At 39.0% G+C, this 21,389-nt stretch overlaps 1 protein-coding gene and 1 long non-coding RNA gene across 3 annotated transcripts in view; both read right to left on the bottom strand.

Annotated features, from left to right (window-relative positions):
* The window catches only part of ULK4 (unc-51 like kinase 4), a 211,166-nt gene extending 198,754 nt beyond the window's left edge, over positions 1-12,412 (bottom strand). The window contains exons 1-9 of the mRNA XM_059848144.1: positions 12,265-12,412; positions 10,660-10,860; positions 8,298-8,397; positions 6,524-6,663; positions 5,055-5,214; positions 3,449-3,550; positions 2,539-2,622; positions 1,828-1,903; positions 1,120-1,215 (exon numbers count right to left, since the gene is read on the bottom strand). Of these exons, the coding sequence (XP_059704127.1) occupies positions 1,120-1,215; positions 1,828-1,903; positions 2,539-2,622; positions 3,449-3,550; positions 5,055-5,214; positions 6,524-6,663; positions 8,298-8,397; positions 10,660-10,797 (896 nt within the window). The 5' untranslated portion in view covers positions 10,798-10,860; positions 12,265-12,412. The remainder of the gene's footprint in view (positions 1-1,119; positions 1,216-1,827; positions 1,904-2,538; positions 2,623-3,448; positions 3,551-5,054; positions 5,215-6,523; positions 6,664-8,297; positions 8,398-10,659; positions 10,861-12,264) is intronic.
* Positions 12,413-15,838: 3,426 nt separating this feature from the next.
* Positions 15,839-21,260, bottom strand: LOC132328261 (uncharacterized). Of its 2 annotated transcripts, XR_009486732.1 has the most exons (3): positions 20,639-21,260; positions 20,450-20,535; positions 15,839-17,934 (listed from the first exon to the last, which is right to left on the bottom strand). It is a non-coding gene; the product is annotated as an uncharacterized LOC132328261 (long non-coding RNA). The 2 variants fall into 2 exon arrangements; XR_009486727.1 differs by having other exon boundaries at positions 15,839-20,535.
* Positions 21,261-21,389: the final 129 nt, after the last annotated feature.

Genomic DNA, 21,389 nt, shown 5'->3' with positions numbered 1-21,389 from the left:
GTGTATACATCAGCAGATATTTCAGAGGCCTTAGAAAAACCTCAAGAGTATGGCCAAATAGCCCAATATTTTGTAGGAGCCTAAGGTTCCTCTGATTGTCTGAAAATTCCCCAAAATTAGGACTATCTGGATGTTGACGTAAGTCTTGCTAAAATCTTGAATAAAATCTTAGTTCACAGTATAAAATTTAAATATTAATTTTTTTTTGCAAGCGAAACAGTAACAAAATTAGAAGACACAGAGCTACATCTCAAACTATAAGAAATATTAATAGCAAAAATACTGCAGCACAGGTATCAGAAGTAGGTATTAAACAACATGAGAGAAAATTTTGAAGTAGATATAAAAAAAAAAATCACTCAGCATTCTAAAACTATTTTGACATTAGATCCCCAGATTGGAACCTGAATTATCTTTCAAACATTTATAACAAAGTAACATAAAAAACAATGCTAAATGTCCTAATTTAAAATTAGAAACAGAAAACCCACCAAGGTAACAGGAGTCTCGAAGAAAACTAACTTTTTCAATACATAAAAACCATTTGTGCAACAGGTTTCTGCATATGTAGCAGTGTAGAGTATTAAATATTTAGAAAAAAATCTCCAGTATTAGATTAATGCATCATGTCATAAGCAAAGAATATAGGTCAGATGCATTTGCAAGATTATAAGGCTGAACCACAGCTCTAAGATGCTGCACTGATGGGCTTTGTGAGGCTCTAAGCCTAATGCATAAAAACAAACAAAAAAACTTAACAAAGATAAAACAGACCGATATTTATAAAATACAAAAGTGTTAAAAAAATTGTAAGTCAGATTCATACAACAATTATATAATATATAATAAAAATGAGAGCACTTAGCTTGGAAGTGAATTTTGACACATTCTATAGCCAGCAGGAAGTAGTCAGTTGAAAGTGAATGGGCAGTGCAATACACTAAGAGGATAATACAATTCCTAAATACCCAAAACCACTTACAGAATGGTGTAAAACTCCATTCATTATTTCATGAAAATTCTAAGAGAAGTTCAAAAGTTACAAAATGTACGGACAATAAAATATTTTTTATCTTTGCTTATATTTACTAAAAGAAATCTTCCTTGAACTTTCAGTACCTCAAGCTTGTGCCCTGTCTGTCTGCAGAACCACCACCACAATGGCTAAAGGATCCTTTCCAGAATGGATGCTGCAATAGGTCTGTCCAATTCAGCCTTTGGAAAAGCAACAAACATAAAAGCAGTGGCTAAGTACAACTGCACAAATACATACCAGACAAGGTTTTGAACACAGTGACACTACAGAGTTAATCCCATTGTTTGCTTTATTTGGACAACAAGCAGGTTTTTAAACAGGACAAACTTTTGCCTTAAATCAGAATGGAAAATTCACACAACAGAGGTATGAGAACAAAGGAAACTGCAGAGTTAATCACACATGTAGATTATCTGACATATTCTACAATTTATAGCCCTAAATTATTTAACAGTAGAACTGTATCAGGTGTAAGTTAAAGCCTTATGAAATATAGGTGCCCACTGCTCTGGAAAAGCAAAGCCATCCAATTCCAAACTACCTATCATTCTCTTACAAAGTTTTCTATTTAGCACCAGGTACAAAAACTAAACAAAAAAAATGCATTTAATGAAAACATTAATTCTATATGTCTTCATCTAAGAAAAAGCACAGTTTTCTCTTTTATATGAGGGATGAATTTTTTTTTTTGCATTCTTTGTCATCTACAAAATACTATATATACAGTATCATAATAATTATTTTCTCCAGAGATGACAATACAAACACCTGTCATGGATTAGGCAGTTTACCTTTTCTGAGGATCCTTTTGAAGTAACCCATCAAGCAAACTTATGAACTCAGCAGAAGGTTTGTGAATAGCAGAACCTGTAAAGAGAAGCACTTAAGATCAGTATTGGATAGCAAAAACAATCATCACCCAATGTAAACCACACTATTCTAGAGATCATGCTAAAAAACTTTCTTGATAGTAATCTCTGAAAACAAATCTCAATGTGTAAAGAATCTTAAATATACACTCTTTGCATGTCAAAGAATACTCAAAAAAAACCCCAAAACAAACAAACTACTAATGCTCGGACATCAAACGAATAAAAATTGTTTTTAATTTGTAATTTTTTTAAAAAGAGTACCCTCCAATTATCAGATAGCCACCAGGAAGAAATTAAGCAGAGTTAAAATCTGCTTAAACTGAAAAACAGCCACTTATATATTAGGATCTCTGTGAATAACACTAATGCCCAGAATGACCAAGATTAAAAATTCCACCCCAGTAGGTAGATTAAGTGTTAACAATTAAAAGCAAATTATATATGTTGGTGTCAAAAGGGAAACCAGCATTCATCACTAACAGGGAATTATCACAGGAAGGCATTGCTAACATTCACTTTGGACAACTAACTGATTCCTGCAACCAGCCTCAGAAGAAAAAGGGCAAACCAAAGCTTTAACTTTGTAAGTATTAGTGTGACTTGATCCATTAAAGAATAACAGAACCCTACTCTCTGGTCCTGGTCGCAATGGATCTTCAGATAAAATCTTTTCAATTAATTCAGAACGGCTTTCTGAAAGGAATGGTGGTTTTCCTACAAACAAACAGAATGGTATTTCACAGATTAGTCAAACTTCAAAATGGTTGCAAGGTACAATGATTTATCATGAACTCATTTTCCCAAGAAAGCATCCAAAGAAATAAACAACCTCAGTCTGAGTACTATTTATCAAGTTTTCTTGCCAATTCAAATTCCAAAACTTTATTAAATTTTTTCATCATGAACAGCAAAAGAATCCACAGACAGAAGAGGCACCAGAGATGTCTTGATGGAGGTAACCATGATAGCCCTGTACAAATCAGACTTAAGACAACAGGAAAAGACAGAAATCTCCATATCTGTATTACTGTCTTGATCCAACAGATCAGTGTTTTGCTTAAGATTTAAGAAGGCTGCTATGTAATTCTCTTCTGTGAGGAAGCTCCCATCTAGCTGAAGCTATGGGTATTTTATGTGCAGGGAACCAAATTACTCTAGTTTTACAATAGTGAGGAAGTTTTCTCTTTCAAAGGTTAAAGTAATGCAAACACAGTTTAATACCAAGTAGATAAAAAAACACTATACTGTCAGAATTTGAGGTCTGCCATAATTTTAAATAATAGTACGTAACCCCTACATGTTGGTTAGTATTGTTGTCAATAGGACCCCTTAACAGTATTGTTTCACCTGATTATTGGATAAAGACACTTTTTTTTTGTCTTTTAAGCACAGTTAGTATGCTCTTCAAGAAATCTTCAAAAACTATCTCAAGTTTTTCTATGACCTAACTTCCCTACATAGTTCATAAGAATTTACTTTGGGACTATAAACTCTGCTTCCATTATCATTAGATAAATACATAGATATACAAACTTACAACCTGAGAACATCTCATAGAGTAAACATCCCAGGGACCACAGATCACTGGCTTTGCAGAAGTTGTCTCCCTTTATTGCTTCAGGAGCTGTGTATAACGGAAAGCCTACAAAATACAGAATGTATAATTAATGTACTTTGATTCATCATCCAGCATTCATCTTTTTCAACACTTCAAACTTTGTCTCCCAACTTCATCAAGCTATGGATTGTCTTCACCCAACATAAAAATAGAAGTAGAAAAACTGAAATAGAAAATGTAAGTAGTTTCCAAGGAACTTCTCTGCTATACTTTCACTGGATTATGTAGGATTATATATGCTTTGTTGTTTATTTCACTTCAATTACCAAACTGACTTGTGCTGCACTTTTCAAACACAGTGATTAATGCAAAGAAAGCTTTGATTTGCTTTAACAGCTTTAAGAGCCAAGATATTTGAGCAGAATGGTAAGTCATTCTCATGTGAGTAACAGTAATAATTACATTACATTAGATTTGGGATTTCTTTTTTTAAAAGCTATCCCAAGAAATAAACCTTCACAAGCCTAGTAAACTCTGTTCCAAAAACCAAGGTAGCTAGTCAATGAAATCAAAGATCTAAACACCTATGGCTTTTTTACCACTAAAACACTATTAAAACAACACATATCAAATTATAGCAGCTTATTCACAAATCTCTTTTGTTTCATACAGGAATAAAATATACAGTTCCTATTTCTACAGTAGTTCCCATCAGTTCTCAAAAATCTCTAAAGAAATTACACTAACTCAGTAAAAGTGCCAACTCCATAGTCCCTTAAAAAGTTTATTTTGGGTTATATTTCTTCTTGGGTTTTATTTTTTTGAGTGACAAAAGGTCATTACCATATCTATCAAAACAGTTCCGAAGAGCAACAGGAAAGAAATTAGATTTGTATTTCTTCCTGAATAAAGACCTGATCTTGGTCTTAATATTTCCAGTGCGGACTTTCAGAAGGAGACAGCAAGGAGAGCTCTCTTTGTTGTCATAAAATATTATGAAGAATTCTGTTGTTTCTAATAAAAGTAACTGATATATGGGACATAATTATCTTAGAAATAGAGGTCTATGAGATGCTCCAAGATAATGTCTAGTAAAAGATTCAAAAGATTAAAAACAAGTTTCTGAATTTTTCTTATATAATGAAAAAAACCCATAGTATTTGCAATCTACTGCATTTGTATGGATTTGCCTGTTGAAACTGAAGCGCAGTAATTTTCTCAGACTTTAAAATGAAATTATCATTCTTTAAGGTAGTGAAAGAGTTGACCTCAAACTAGAAATAACCTAGAGCAGGTGCACCAAAAAGGACAATGAAAGTACAGCAGTGCCATGCCCAATGAAAGAAGCAGTAGTTCTGCGTAGTACTTCCTGAATTTTCTGTATACTTTTAACTCTAACTTAGTGGAATTTAGTTCCAGACGTTACAGAGAGCACCTGCAGCACAAACTTTTTAAAAGTCCATAAATAATTCCATAGCTCAATTTTTTTCTGAGACAAAACACAATTAATTCTAAATAATTTCTCTTTATCATAATCATTGATATTCCAACTTTCATTCTGTCTCTTTGGCTAGTAAAAATTTCATACCTTGAACTATATCTTTTAAGTATTTTTTCAGAGTGCTTTCATTAATATCTTCACCTTCTTCAGCTCCAGCTAAAGCAAAAACTTTTTCCAAGTCTTCACCCTCTGCTCTAGCCCGGCAAAAACTACTGAATTTCAAAGTGCCAGACCCTTCCAGTAGAATCTATTAGAACAAACAAAATCCAATATGCAAGTATCATATGCTAAAACTGAAATTTCCAACATGAAATAATTATTATAAAAATAACCGCAATCTCAAACCATTTAAGTACATAGAGAGGATCACTATAACCAAAAACACTGAAGTTTTTCTTTTAAGTCAATGCCAATACTGCCTTTCTTCTTATAACCAAAAGTACACCAATAGAACCCTTAAGAGGTTCAATATGCACTTTTGTTAACTCATTATTAAATCTAAATAAACAATGATGTTACTAGAGAAAAGACAGAGTAAAACTGCATAGGAAAATATAAGTCCAGTGAAACCAAACAGGGCTTCATTTGAGAAAAAAAAAAAAAACAAAAAGGAATTTTTCTCATTTTCTGTAGCAGAAACTTCCAGAGATTTTGTCCAATGATGATGAGAGTTTTCTCAGGCCAGTCACTGCTTATTCTTGCAACTAAAAACTTCATAATCCCAAAAACCTTTTTTAGAGAAATAGCCCTTTCAGGCAGAAGCAGGGGGCAGGGCACAGAAGAAGCCTCAACTTTAGCATTTTACTTTCTGTTGAAATGAGCACTTGACAGCAGCGTTCTTCTTTGGAAGACTACGGAGTCATCTACACTATGTATTTTTAGTGCTTTTAGGTCCACAAATGACAGGAACTGAGTAGAATTGTGGAAGATTTTACCAAAATTTCAGAGAATGGCAACTTGATCACTTATAGATCAAGGTCAAAACCAATTACTATTAAGCAAAAAAATTTTTATTATAGTCAATTTTATTCTGGTGACTACATGAATTAAAAACAAACACAGACTTTAGCAAACCTCTACATTAATTACAGACATACACAAAATGAGAAACTACATAGACTTGTATTTTATAAGATTATAATTTCCATAGTATGTGCAAAGAATATAGAAAGCTATTACCAAATAAACTTTAGTTACATTTACTTTGTCATTAGCATTTTCCATGACTGCAAAATATTCTGCAGCATGATAGAATAATAACAAAATTATGTCTCCAAGGATAGAGAACTAAAATTTTTTATTAAATTAAACCAGTACATCAAATCAAAAGGAATATATCACATTGTATCAGATAGATACCAACTAAAGAAATCAATTATATCATAAAATATTCAAGATACAGACTTGTCTCTGATTGTCTTCACAAACATATAAAACTCAACTGACCCCACAACTGAGATAAGCTTCTTACAAATGGTAAAATACAAACAATAAAATAAATGCTGATGGCATAAAAAGTAACATCCAGTGCCCCTATAGATAACACCCCTCCTCACCTTTCCAGGCTTCAATTCACAATAGATAATTCCATGCTTATGAATGTGGTATAAACCAGTAACCAGCTCAACACCAAATTCTCTCACCACATCTTCTGGTAGACATTCATCCTGAGCAATGACAGATTCTAGAGAACCACCTGAAATACACATAGTCATCAAGTGCATATAAAGAAGAGGTCACACAAGTAATGCCCAATTACACAAACTTCAAAAGATGTCAATCAAAAACCAGTATCAGTAGATATTCAAAATATTTTTTGACATCTAATAGTTACAAAAAATTTATCTAATAGTTACAAAAAATTATTTTCAATACTGTGACAAAATCTTAATTTTATCTGAAATAAAACTGACTGCATGACTTCAAAACTACTTCAGTATTATTTTACAAAGGAAATAGAAGGGAAAAAAGAAATCCAGAAACTGTGTCACTTCACAGTGTAATAGTACTCCGTGCTTTTATTAAAATTCTTTAACCGGATTCCTGCTGCACAAGTTAAAAGAATAAATAATGCCAACAGCAGGCTATCAACTTTTAAGAACAATTGCTGAAACAAAGGGCAGGCTATTTTCCAGTTAAACTGTTTCCATATTATAGCCAAACACACAAAGAAAAACAGCAGCAAAACCAGCAACACAGAAATATTTTGCATCTGATAACAGAAATTAAGACAAGTGAGAGAAATCTTCCATATTTCAAAAGTATTTTTCAAGTCCCAAAAAAATTAAGAATAAATCCACATCTTACTCCAAGTAAGTTAGCTCCAAGACACTGACCTTGCAGCAAACTATAAAACTGCAAGGTAAAACACCTGATAATTGTTCAACAATAAAAGGCTGCCTGTCTAATACCTTAAACAGGTACCCCAAAGTTAGACTAAGCAAGTAGACCAAAGCCTCCATATAAGCCATTAAAGTCAGCTTTAAATACTGAAATAATGAGCTGACTTTTTTTCTCAGAACTTGCAAGTTCTCTTATTCAGTACTTTTTCAAACAGAAGTCTGGATAAATGAAAAGGCTGGATGTGACATGGACTTTAACTATTAAACAAACTCCAAAATCTTAGCATGCATCACATGCACATTGGCTCTCTTTGCTTTGCTTTCCATATGGAGGAAAGCATGCTGTCAGAAGTTTAAAACATGTAGCCATCACAATTAAAGAAAGCTTTACAAGATTCCTTTAATAGATTGATAAGAACTTATCAAAACTAAGTTAACAACTTAATGCAGTTCTGGGTTCTCAGAGTTTCCAAATTATAATTTTAACATGGAAATCAAAATACTTTAACTGAATAGGGAAAAAAATTAATCATTCTCTTTAGCTGCTGAATTGCCCTTTGAATAAAAATTAATTTGAATAATATTAAGTCATTAGAACTGTTTTGCTCCTTGATGTCTTTTAAAAGAGAATGCCAAAGCTGTCTGTCCTTAGAAAATTTCTCAAGTAATTTTTACTTAGTTACCTTCTGACTATTCACAATTTGCTTTTATATTCCCTGATTGGCCTTCTCTCTTCAGCTCTTAAAAACAAGCATTATGTAACTCAACTTTTCAAAGAGGCATACAGTGAAGCAGAGAAGCATGATTTCAATTGATTTCTAAAAATGTTTCCAAGAGCAAAACCACTTTTGTATATAAACAGGATTCTCAAGTTAATAATCAGAGAAGTGCACTTTTTTCAAAGATCTAAGCATTTGTTGTAAAGAAGCTGCAAGAAATCTCTTATAAATACTCATTCTATAAGTGTTTACCTTTGAGCTTATCTTACCTGTGCATAATTCCACTACAAGCCAGAGATGGTTGCTTGTTTCATACCATTCATAAAATGCCATTATATTCTTATGTGAGAGTCCCTGAGTCAGACGAACCTAGAGTGACATTTTTAACATACTTGAGTGGGGGAAAGACATAAATATATATATATATATATATATATATGGACTTGAGGCATGGAAACAATACAATACAACCTACTCTAGATTAGCTACTTGTTCTCTTGCCTTTTCTAGTGCACTAACATTACTCTTCAAATATTTTAGTGTTACATGTATGTTGAGAAAAGATAACCTTCCTTACAAGACCCTGCCTAACTCACCTGTTTTTAAAATACAGGAAAAAACCTAATAAGTTCCCAACTCAAAGTTATAAATATTATTTAACTTTCCTGCACCACTAAATAATAAACTGGAAATGAGAATTTGGAGTCAAACTTACACGTCTACTTTTTTTGTTTTTCAATAAGAATACAAATGAGAGATAATACAGCAAGAAGAATTGAAAAGAAGATTTACCATCATTCTTAATCTTATCAGGCAAAGAAAACCATTCAAGAGACCCCAAAAGCTGTATTTCTGTAACAGCTATGTGGCCTAATCGCTACAGTCTGTTTCTTGCTAGAGTGGTATGTAAAGTATCCCCAAGAGATTTTTAAGGCCAATACAGTCCAAAGAACAAAAAAGTTCCCAAGAAATTATCTTTGAAACAATGAGAGGAAATATGAAACTGTATCAGTTTTGCATGGCAAGGTTTTCAGTTTCCAGGTCGGGAGGTCTACAGGACTGTGAGAAGCTTCTGTGAGAAGCTGCTGGAGGCTTCCCCTGTGTCTGACAGAGTCAATCTCAGCCAGCTCCAAGACAGACCTGCTGCCGGCCAATGCCAACCCATCAGTGATGGTGGCAGCACTTCCAGAGTAAGATTTAAAAAGGGTGGAAAACACTCTTGTGTAACAGCAGCAGAAAGGAGTGAGAATGTGTGACAAAAACAACCCTGCAGGCACCAAGGTCAGTGCAGAATGAGGGGCAGAAGGTGCTCCAGGAGCTGGAGCAGAGACTCTCCTGTAGTCCCTGGTGAAGGCCAGTGAGACAAAGCTGTCCCTCTGCAGCCCATGGAGGTCCATGGCAGAGCACAGATCCACCTGCAGCCTAGGGTGGACCACACTCTAGAGCAGGAGGAAACCTGAGGGAGGCTATGACTCTCTCAGAAGTCTGTGCTGGAGCAGGCTCCTGGCAGGACCTGCAGACCCATTGAGAGAGGAGCCCATGCTGGTTGCTGGCAGGATGTGTAACCCTGTGGGAACTCACACTGGAACAGCCTGTTCCTGAGGGACTGCACCCCGTGGAGAGGACCTACGTCGGAGCAGTGCATGAAAAACTGCAGGCTGTGGGAAGGACCAACACTGAAGAAGGTTGTGGAGGACTGTCTCCCATGGGAGGGACCCCATGCTGGAGCAGGGGAAGAGCATAAGGAGAAAGGAGCAAGTGAAACAGCATCTGATGAACTGACCCCACTCATCTCCCTGCATCTCTGGCAAGGGAGAAGAGAGAGAAAATTGGGAGTAAAGCTAAGCCCAGGAAGAAGGAAGGGTGGGAGCAAGGTGTTTTAAGATTTGGTTTTATTTACCATTACTCTACTCTGGCAATAAATTCAATTACTTTCCCTAAATTGAGTCTGTTTTGCCTGTGAAGGCAAGTGGAGAGTGATCTCTCCCTACTCTTATCTTAACCCATTCATTGTATTTTCTGACTCCTGTCCAGTTGAAGAAGGGAGTGATAGAGTGGATTTGGTGGGAACCTGGCATCCAGCAAAGGTTAACCCACTACAGAAAAGAAATGTACCTACTGGAAAAAATAAAATATTTGAACTGTATAACTGTATCAGTTTCCTTTCCAGACAGTATCATATTTAAAGCTTTGCCAAGGCTTTACAAACCAGAATTGATTCAGCTTAAATTATATTCTTTCATCAAAAATAATTTCTTCTTGCTAAGCAAGAAACTGATTGTTTACTGGAAGTTATTGTTACCACTGGATTTGCACAACTAATAACAAAATAAAGCAAACCACCAAATGTAACTATTTTTACAAGTTCACTAACAGATCACAGAAACAGTAATACTGTAAACACGTGTTTATGCATGCGATCTAAAAACCAGTAAAATCATATGAAGAAATATATACATTAAAAAAAGACTGTATTTAAAGAATAAGAACTTGAAATCTTGAGAAGCTGGTCCAAATGTGACAAACTCCATTTTGAAGAACATGACACTTTTCTATAACTTGCGCAACCGGAATTTGTAGGCTGTATTTTTTTTTCCCAGATTTAGCAGGAAAAGAAACCTCATTACTCACCCAGTTTGCTACTCCAACTCTCTTGCATTTATCACTGCAAATAATGGCAACAAAATTAATTGTCCCTTTTCTTCTTCCTTTATAAACAACTGTTGTATTTCCTCTTCCAATCTCCTCATACAAAACGAAGTTCTCCATGCTTTAGGAGGCTTCACAGGCAACAGACTGGAAATATGGCATTAATCTCATAAACAAATAAACCTAAAGAAAGGAGGAGAAAGGGGAAGCCTTCAAATGTAATGGCCATTCACGTATAGTAGTCACCCTCCCCATTACCATGAATAGGAATTCCATACTTCCAGAAAGATTGAATATAACTGCTTTGCAAAAGACCTCCTCTCAGGAAATGTGATAAAACTTTGAAAAGGTGAATTTTACACTTCCAAAAATCTTATTCAAAAAGTAATAGACTGGCTAGTAGATACAAATTCTAAATGGTATTATCTGTAAAAACGCAAGAGGCAACTGGGAAAAGAGAATAGTCTCTGATCCTCAAGAGTAATGCCTATGCTGTTATTCCAGCACACAAACCAACGGAGCATAGAATCATAAAATCATAGAATGGCTTGGGTTGGAATGGACCTTAAAGATCATTTCATTCCAACGCTCCTCCTGTGGGCAGGAACACATACCACCAGAACACTGTACTCAATGTCCCGTTTAACCAGGCCTTGAACACTGCCAGGGATGGGACACCCACAGCTTCTCTGACACACAAAACAGACGTTCAACAGATGGATTTTGAGATAAAATAAAAAGAGATCAATTAAACTGATACAAAAGGTGAAAAGATGAAGTAAGAAGGCCGCCATGGGAGCCTCCCAAGCCACTACCTGTAACGAAGCAGGAGTGAACCCCCACAGAAGCACCCAAAGCGGCAGACTCCAGGCACCGAGGGAACTGATTTGCTCTGGGCTGGATACAGGACCAGCACACCAAGAAGACGCGGTTCTCTCTTTACGAGGGAATGGCCAAACCACTCCGAGCGGAGCAGCCCGTGCACGACCCGCGATCTCCTGCGCTCCCAGCTCCGCCGGGGTCGGTCAGGCCTGAGGCGCTGCACGGCGGCCCCGGAGACACAGCCGCCTCCCGACCCGCTTGCAGCACAGGAGAGGGGGCCGCGGGGTCTCAGGAGCGCTCCAGCCGGGGATTCCAGCCCCGTCCCGGGTCCGCTCCCGCACTCGGACCGAGGGACGGCGGCGGAGGGAACGAGAGGGCGGTGAGGGATGGGGTGTGGGGGGCAGTGAGGGATGGGAGGGGGCGGCGAGGGGCCGCTGGGCGCGCGCGCTCCGCCGGGTAACGGCCGCGAACGTGCGCGGGAAAGGGGAAAGACACGAGAGCCGTACCTGTGTGCGGGGATGGAGCCGACGGGAAAGGGGGAAAGGCACGAGAGCCGTACCTGTGTGCGGGGATGGAGCCGGCGGGAAAGGGGGAAAGGCACGAGAGCCGTACCTGTGTGCGGGGATGGAACCGGCGGGAAAGGGTGGGAACGACAGCCGTAGCTGTGTGCGGGGGATGCAACCGCTGGGAAAGGAGGGGAACGACAGTCGCACCTGTGCTGGGAATGGACCCAGCGGAAAAGGAGGAGAGGAACGACAGCCGTACCTGCGCCGGTGATGGACCCGGCGGGAAAGGATGGGAACGACAGCCGTATCTGAGTGCAGGGGATGCACCCGGCGGGAAACGACAGCCGTAGTGCGGTGCGGGATGGATCACCGCCACGCCGCCGCCATCAACCGAAACGGCGGAACCCCGCCCCCGGGACGGAGTCTCCCATGCCCTGGTGGTAGTGTCCAGACGGGACACTGGTCCCTGCGCGCCACAAAATACAGCTAAGCGAGAAAGGCACCAGCTCAGCAGGCAGGGTGGCTCCGGGGACTGGAGAGTTTTGCTGTCCTTTATTCCAGATGGAACGCACCGCCAGATCCCACCGGGCTGCGTCCCCGCACCCCCCGCACGCTACTCGGATGGTCGCCACCCCAGCCCCGTTTCCAGGAGACGGCGCCGGACGCCGGAAGCGGAGTGGAGCCCCATTGGGCTCAGGGGCGCTACGTCAGGGCGGGACCACCGGGCGGCGAGCGGCGAGGGTGGGGGGCAGTTCCCGGATGTTGGTGTGGGGAGCACCGCGGGCTGGCGTGTCTGTCGGGAAAGGTGGGGTACCACCGGCGGCCTGCGTTGGCGGGGCTGCTCTATGCAACCTCTGCACTTAAAGCGGCAGATAGAGTCCTCAGCCCTGCCATGGCCTTCTGCGGGCGCCTAGTTGATGGACACTTTACTTGTGACAAAATTTAACCCTTGAAACAAGCGTTTTCTGTGTTTAACAACAACCTGGAGTTTTCACTTGTTTTTTCATTCTATGGGGGTCTGGATTTGGTTTTTTGTTTGTTTGTTTGTTTTGATTTGGTTGTTGGGGTTTTTTTTCTTTTTTTTTTTTTTTTTGTCTGTTTTTGTTTTTGTAGGACCCTTGAAAAATCCCTTTTATCTTGGGCAACATCTGGAACTGTGGTTACAGGGCAAGGGCCTTCAGTCTGAAAGAAAGTAGATTTGGGTTAGATATTAGACGAAAAAATCTTTGCTGTGAGGGTGGTGAGGCGCTATCACAGGTTGCCCAAAGAAGCTATGGATGTCCCATCCCTGGAATTGTTCAAAGTTGGATGGGGCTTTGAGCAACCTGCTATAGTGAAAGGTTGGGCACAGCAGGGGGTTGGAACTAGATGGTCTTTGACAACCCTTCCAACTCAAATCATTCTGTGATTCTAACAAAACATTTAAAAGCATTTACTCTAGAGCAAGCTGTAAAGAATTCAGTTTTTTTCTCATTGTCTCACTTTTATTTTGACTTCCTAACAGGTTTGAACCCATTGATTCAACCAATATTGAAAAAAGAAATTTCAATTTTCAAACCAATATTGAAAAAAGAAATAGTACACTTACAGGAAGAATTCAGTGTTTCTTCTAGGCAGCATAACAGATGGTCAGTTTTTTACTCCCACTCTCGAGAAGAATTCAGCATGATTTTAATCCCCTGTAATATTGAAAAGGAAAGAAAACAAAACAAAACAAAACCCCTCTTTATTGTTGACAAAAAACTCAACATGAGCCAGCAGTGTGAGCTGGCAGCCCAGAAAGCCAGAGGTATCCTGGATTGCATCAAAAGGAGCATGGCCAGCAGGGCGAGGGAGGTGATTCATTCTGTCCCTGTACTCTCTGTTCTTGTGAGACCCTACCTGGGGTGCTGCATCCAGCTCTGGTGCCTTCAAAATAAGAAAGACATGGAAGTGTTGGAGCAAGTCCAGGGAAGGCCATGAAGGGATAAAGGGACTGGAACATCTCTCCTATAAAGACAGGCTGAGAAAATTGGTGCTCTGTCCCTTTTTACACTGTAAGTTTTCAGTAACTGCAGAGGTGACTTGTAATTGTCAGTGAAGGTACAGCTTTGAAGCTGCACAAGTAAGATAATTTTTCCATTCTGTTTTTAATGTAAATGAGTAGTTGACTAGATATAAATAAACCAAATGCGTAAGTAGACATCTCTTTCTATTAATAAGCACAAGAAAAGTATGCTTTGAAGAGGAATTTATTTAGATTTCAGAAAAATGTGTATTTTATCTGTGGTTGTGATAAGAATGACTGATATAAAGAAGAAGGAATAGAGTATTAGATCATTTGCACACAAGTCCTGGCAGCAGTTCAATGGCACATCTTAGAATAAATCAATTTCATTGTCCCTGTCCAAGAAGATAAAACTAAGCCTTAATAACTAGCAAGTTACTGTCTTTCCTTCCAGATTTCTAATGTTTCATCCTATGTACTCTATCTGTTAAATTAGTCCAAGTTAGGGATTGTTTTTGTGGTTTTGGTTTTTAATCCCCCATTTTGGGGGAGTGAGATTGTATGAAGCTTAACATTAATGAAGTCTGCTGAAATCTTCATATAATAGTGGCAATAGCACTACAAAATAGAGTGAGAGAAACACACTAAAATAAACATTTAAAAAAGTTTAGTAACACTTGAACCATAGATTTATAGCTTTTGAAATTTAATGTCTCCATGATAAAAAATTTTCATTATAATTAAAGGCAGACATAGGGAGATACATTGACTTATACCACCTTTTTTTCCAACCCCTCCTTATTAGGAATTATAGGCACCTTTTTATTGTTGATACACATTTCATTACATGTCCGTATGTTTTTTACAATCTGAATGCACAGTTTCAATATACTCCAGATGGGTAATTTTCCCTTTGGTTTGGTGTAAGAATGGAGGAGTCTCTCTTCAAACATATTTCTTCAGGTGTGAAAGTAGTCCTGCAGAAATAAAGTATTACAAATACAGATCAGGGTTGTAATTGAAAGACTCTTATCTTTGGCCTTTTACTTACTGTTTCAGTCTGTTACTCCTGAGTTTATCCTGTTACTTAACATGACTTCAAGCATTGTACTCAATTGCAGTGAACTTTGCTATGGGAATATTTTCAGCATTCAAGAACGGAATGCAAAATATTCTCTGTCTTGTTTGCACCATTTCAATACTCCTAGCAATCTGTGCAGCAAACTCAGCCTTGCTATTTGCCTGGCTATTAGACGGGAGAGTCAGATGTAATCAAATTCTTGTTCTCAAATAAATATATGATCTAATTTAACGCAAACTGAGATCTCGTGATTGCAAACACATAGTTCAGGCATGCTTAAACACTTCACTGCTCTACCCTCAATGGGTACTGTGTAAGCCTCTGACATTTTCCCTGGTTCTCAAAAGTCTGACCAGTAGCCTATAATTCTGAGGTGTGTTTCCATGTTTTGTATGATGTGTACTTCAGTGTGCTGTAATGCCTGTTGAAAATGCTATACAATTATTTTATTTTGCCATATGTACTAGCTTTTCTTTTTCTTTTCTTTTTTTTCTTTTTTTTTTTTTTTTCAGATATCATGATTACTCATGCTCTATCCCATCTTGTTAGTACACAGTGTTTATTTCTATTCCAGACTGACCCCATTCTCAAGAGAATTTCTATTCTCAGCATCTAGGGTATGATGATTCAGTTGCTCAAATAAAACACTCTTATGTTCCATTTGCCTTGACAGTACTGTCATTCCTAGGAAGTGCATAAAGCCACTTTTCTGGTGTTTGACCTTTTTGGCAGATTGGTGAACATGAGCAGATCTTTATCTAGTGCTTCTTATTTTTCAGTTTATTTTCCAACATCCTCTTAAAATTGGCACATATTTTCATTGTTTGAGTGAAACTTTGTTCTTTATTTTTGTATTTCTGTGCTAACATTATTATGTGATTATGATATTATAATTTTGATATGATATTATGATTTTGTTATCTTGGTTTTCTGGTACAACTCCATTGTAATTACTGGTCCATCTCAAATTCATGAAATAACTTCAAGTGTTACTGTTTTAGTATCATATATTTCTAATATTTGAAAATAGCAATGACTTTTCAAATTCTTAGGTGCTTTCTGGGATTCTTGCTTGAAATTTTTTTTTCCTCAAACAAAGAGTTATCCTCTACACGTCTGAAACATTATTACAAAACAGTTTGTGTTTTGCAATAATGTTTCAAAATTTGTCTTACTGGCGAGGTGGTGGTTCAAAGTTTTGCCTCACTGTGAGGCAAAAAATTACTAGTGGTTTCTTGTAAGATAACAAGGCTCCAAACCTCAGCTCACTGGATCAACTTGCAAGGTCACCAATACTACATGTATGCCATGCTTGTGTTTCCTCTTCCTCTCTTATGGTCTCAATGCTTTGCATATGCCTAAGGTTGGAAAGAGATGTGGTGAGATATGCTGAAAATTTTAATACTCTCTGAGTTAATATCTTTGAAAGCTGGCATATTACAGGGTATTTTTACCTTCCCAAAATAATTGGTTTTCCCTGGGAAATCAGCAACTGTTCTGTATATGACCAACTTCCTTTTTGTTTGTTTATTTGTTTGTTTGTATTAACTGCTATGGAGATGAGGTTAATTGTAATGGATTACCACAGTTTCTGCCAGGCATTTCTCATATCACATTCCTGAGTATAATCAGCTCTGATACTGGCATTGTGAGCCTGGCTGGCAGAGCTGATACTCTTCTGCTGTAAGGCTCACTACTAACAGCATTCTCAACACCTAAGCCTACTTGATGGCTTCCAAAATATGATGATGTCTGTGTTGCTGAGACAGAGAAGCTGAATAGGCCTTGTCAATATTTTGCTTTTTCAGTGACTACCATTCTGCTTATGTAATTTTGAGATTATGTAAAATTATTTATTTTTGTGTGTATTTCAATAATCAAATCATTCCTTGTTCTAATGCAGTAGACCGTGTGTAAAGCATGCTATGCTGGTTGAATTATTTTCATCTGTTCTAGCTATAATATGGCAGGAGAACATCCTGTTGTTGTCAATTATATCCAGCAGTTTGTACTCACACAAGAGTCGAGCTTCTTTATCACATATACAAATTGACTGTTCCAGCAGCAAGCAGTGGCTTTTATGTTGCATATTCTGAATATCTTTTGCTTTCTGATTAAAATTCACAATGTCAGAAGTATTATCATCATTCCATGGTGTAATTTTCATTTGACTTTGCTTGATTACATGTTTTTTTAGTTTTCTTGCAAAATGCATGCCTGGCACATTTATCATTATCCCACTATCTAGCATTTCATTTCCTCTTTGTTTGTGTACTTGACTTCACTTTTAATGCTAATCTGAGCTTTACAAACTATTTATTCCAACTTGCATCTCATTAATGCAAAGTATGTGCAAAACCCCATCCTCTGAGTCACTGTTTGCCTCCATTTGTTTTTTTTTTTTTCCCTCAAGCTGAAAGGTCTGGAATAATGCTTCTTTTGCCATAATTATTATTTATGATCCACTATGAAGAAAATTTTTATGAGTTTTCTCCTTAAAATCTTTAAATCTTCATTTTATTTCTCTCCTCAGCTTGTGTTTATGCTTTAGCTGGTCCATAAAGTTATTTTTTAATTTTATTTTTATTTAGCCCCTCATTTTCCATGTGTTTTTGCTCAAATCAGCATCAGCTCTCCTTCGATCATAGTCACAATTACACTTCAGGCAAATTCCATAATTTGGTACTGCTCCTGAAAGATGCAGCCCCCATACAGGAAAGACATTTCCAGCAGAGATGCAGTTGAAGAAGGGGAAGGCATTGGTGCTGCCTGATGCTAGCTGAAAGAAGCACAAAGCTCTGAACAAGAAAAACTTTTCTGCCGATTTGATTCTTCCAGCAAAGGTAGCATTGAATAACGTCCTGTAAAATGGAACAAATAAATAAACAGAAAAACCCCCTTCAAAACAAACAAAACCCCCAAACATCAACAAAGAAAAAAATCAGTCAAAAGTACTTACATTTTTAATTTTCCCATGCTCTGTGAGACAACTTGCAAGGATCTGTGTTTTGATACAGATTCAGGTAAAAGCAATGACAGCTTTACAAAAAACACAATTTAAACAAGAAACAATGTTGTACAGGCAAGTGTTATGCAGACACTTCATAGATATTTTTAAAGAATTTGCAGCATTACTTAGTTCACTCTGATATAAAAGTGTGAGAAATGGGGCCAGCAACACCAGATACCAGCAGGAAGAACAAAAAGAGAAAGCACTGCAACTCCTTTCTTCTTAACTCCATAGCAGCTATTCAGAAACACAGGGTATGTTTTAGACATTTTTTTTTCTCTCCAAACACTTGTTAATGCCCACTGGAATTAGTTTGTTCTCTGAGATTAAAATAGTTTACCCCACAATTGCAGCTGCAATTGGAGTCTTCAGCTGGCAAACTAATCAGAGATTTCTTAAACTGGTTTCAAATGCTTTTAAAGCTTTTATTGTATTCTTTGATTACTCTACAGGGCCTATAAAGGAGGTTCTACAGACAGCCAATGGTGAGGATTACAAGAAAAACAACAGCATGCTAGCTGAAAAGTACTTTTGAAAGGTCCTGTATTTTAGCAGGGTGGAAATAAAGTCTCTTCTAGAGATGTAATCAAGGAAGCAAAATTGAGAATTAATATGAAAATATAATGTGATGATAATATCATATATGATAAAATCAAGAAGAGAGAGGAAATGGAAAAGATAATGAAAACAGAAGGAGAGCAGAGAAATCTAGGAAACTTTTTGCAAGTAGTTGGTTTTTGCATCAATTCCCAGCTTTGGAATTATTAGGTGGATAAACTGAGCTGGTGATAGAAATGCAAAGGAGTATACTTACATGCACTATAGCACCACATGACCAAAAAATCATGAGGAGGATTTGGCGCAGCACTACCAAACAATTGCTACATGTCATAAGACCAGTGAAGAGATGCACACCTAGCATGCAAGGGCCTGGCAATCCCGTAGCCCCAAGTTCTCTTTTCTACATACTGTGTTTGAGTGTAAATAGTGTGTGTCATTGCCATTTCTCCCACTGTGAAGGACTTCTGCTCACTTTAACAAGAGTCTTTTCAGTCTCAGCAGTACATCTCAAATCCTTGTTCCTTACAGACGTGACAGGTCAATTGGTTCTTCTCAATAAGAAACCTACAATCATGCACACTTGTTTCTTGCTGTGTTTGGTGCAGATATTCACTTTTCTACTTCCTGGTTTTCCCTCTGCCTTCTCTTTTTTTTTTTTTTCCCCTCAGCATTTGATTTTCTTCCTGGGCTGGATTCCAAGGTGCTTCTGTTCTGTGTCTTCCTCTGCTTTTTTTTTTTTTTTTTTTTTTTTTTTACCCCTCTGCTTCTCATTTATAGTATGTAAAGCACAGAGCAAACTTTTGTTCCTCAAAATTACTTCTCCTTCACTGTACAGACCATTAGTCCTCACTGCTGTCTCGGCCTTATGTTACACATTATAACAAGTTCCCAGCTGCTGCTTTGGGGCTCCATCCATCTTTTGCAACCTTCCAGTCTTGTTTCCTCTCTTGTGCAACCTCTGTCACTCATCTGACTTCAGAGTTAGCTGTTTCAGTATTAATCAGAAAAGAACCCTTTTTAAAAGCCTCCTGATTTGGCGTGCTCACTGGCAAGGGTCACATGTATTCAAGATTTAGCACAAAGGGAGCAATGGGACGACTCAGCTAAGGGTGAGAAGTGGAAGGCACCAACCTTTTTGTTAGACTTCTTAGCAGTAACATGAACTTTCTATTTTAGGGAGGATTTAGATGAGACTACTGAGGTGATTTAAGAGTGCAAGGTTTCCAGAGGGGTGGATCCCTTTCTTCCCAGACTAATGGTTTCAACTCATCTTTTGTGCTCACTACATATTTCTGTGATGTTAGGGTGAATCAGTTCAGTTTAGTAACGGGGCAGAAAACCAACAAGGAAAAAAAAAGTTCTGTGTGAGGTTAGTAAACTGAGTCGCTCACTGAGGAATCCTAAGCAGCAGAACCAGTCCTTGGGAAAACTAGGAGTGCCTGGGCCCTCCACAAGAGCAGTGGGGAGAGCAGCCTGTTCCTTTTGGCAGCAGCACCAAGCTTTTAGGTTGACGCACATGCCCCATTTAAATCACTAGCAGGGGATTTGCTCTGTAGACACGCCTGCTCAAAAGGCGGCTGCCTGAGAATCCTGTTGCCCTTGCAATATTTCTCCTCTTTTCTGTCACCCAAAAGCTTACATCCCCATCTGGGATTCTCTTTGTTTGCATCTGTGAAGGGTTGGATCATTTATTTTTATGGGTTATCCGGGGTCAAGCCCTGAATTAATTTACACTCTCTGGAGGTTATTCCATGCTTCTGGAATCCTGTCACCACCAGCATGACTGCAACATTTTTTTTTCTTACCAGCTGTAACCTTGAACGCAGTTCTGTTCCTCCCTTGCCAGCAGACAAAAACAGTCAAACCTTCCTCCAAGAGATAGTTCTGTGACCTGCAAATACATGAAGTCCTGATTTGTTCTGGGTTTCTCACTTCCCCCCCCCCCCCCCCCCCCCCAATTATTACATTTATCACAGGATAGGTTTGGAACGGACCTCTGTAGATCATCTTGTCCAACCCCCCTGCCAAGGCAGGGTGAGCGAGAGCAGGTTACACAGGAGGGTTTTGAATGTCTCCAGAGAGGGAGATTCCACGACCTCCCTGGGCAGCCTGTTCAGTGCTCTGTCACCCTCAATGTAAAGAAATTCCTCCTCATGTTCAGTTGAAACTTCCTGTGATTTAGTTTATGGCCATTGCTCCTTGTCCTGTAGCGAGGCACCACCAGAAAGAGTGGAATAGTACTTGGACTTGAGACATTTCTCTGTATATGGCACATTCATAGCAAATATTTCCTTTGAGGATTTTCTGCTGTTTAATACATCCTGTAATCATTCTTGCCCTCTCCGCCTGCCAAACCAGCCCAGGTCGGTTGTCCCGGGAGCTGTGGGAGCAGTGGCGGGCAGCGCTGCCCGCGGCCGCGCTCGGGCTGCTCCGCACGGCGACAAACCTCTCCCGCCGTCCGCGGACATCCTCGTCCGCAGCTTGTCCAGCCCGTCCCGCGGCAGGGGGCCGGTTGCCGGGCGACGCTCGGCCCCTCCTCCGCGGCAGGGCTGGGCCATGAGGTAATGGCCTCCGGGGGGCGGGAAAGGGAGCGCTGCGACTACCGAGCCAGCGGCCGCCGAGGTGGCCGCCGGCGGCGTTCCCTGCCTCCCGCCCCTTCCTGCTGCCCCGCCGGCGGCGGGCGGCGCCGCAGCCCCCGAGGTGTCCGCGCCGCCCCGCCTCCTGAGGAGGCTGCTCCGCCGCAGG

The sequence above is a fragment of the Haemorhous mexicanus genome, chromosome 1 (assembly GCF_027477595.1).
Source record: "Haemorhous mexicanus isolate bHaeMex1 chromosome 1, bHaeMex1.pri, whole genome shotgun sequence".
Lineage (NCBI taxonomy): Eukaryota > Metazoa > Chordata > Aves > Passeriformes > Fringillidae > Haemorhous > Haemorhous mexicanus.
This window is presented reverse-complemented; position numbering and strand designations above follow the sequence as displayed.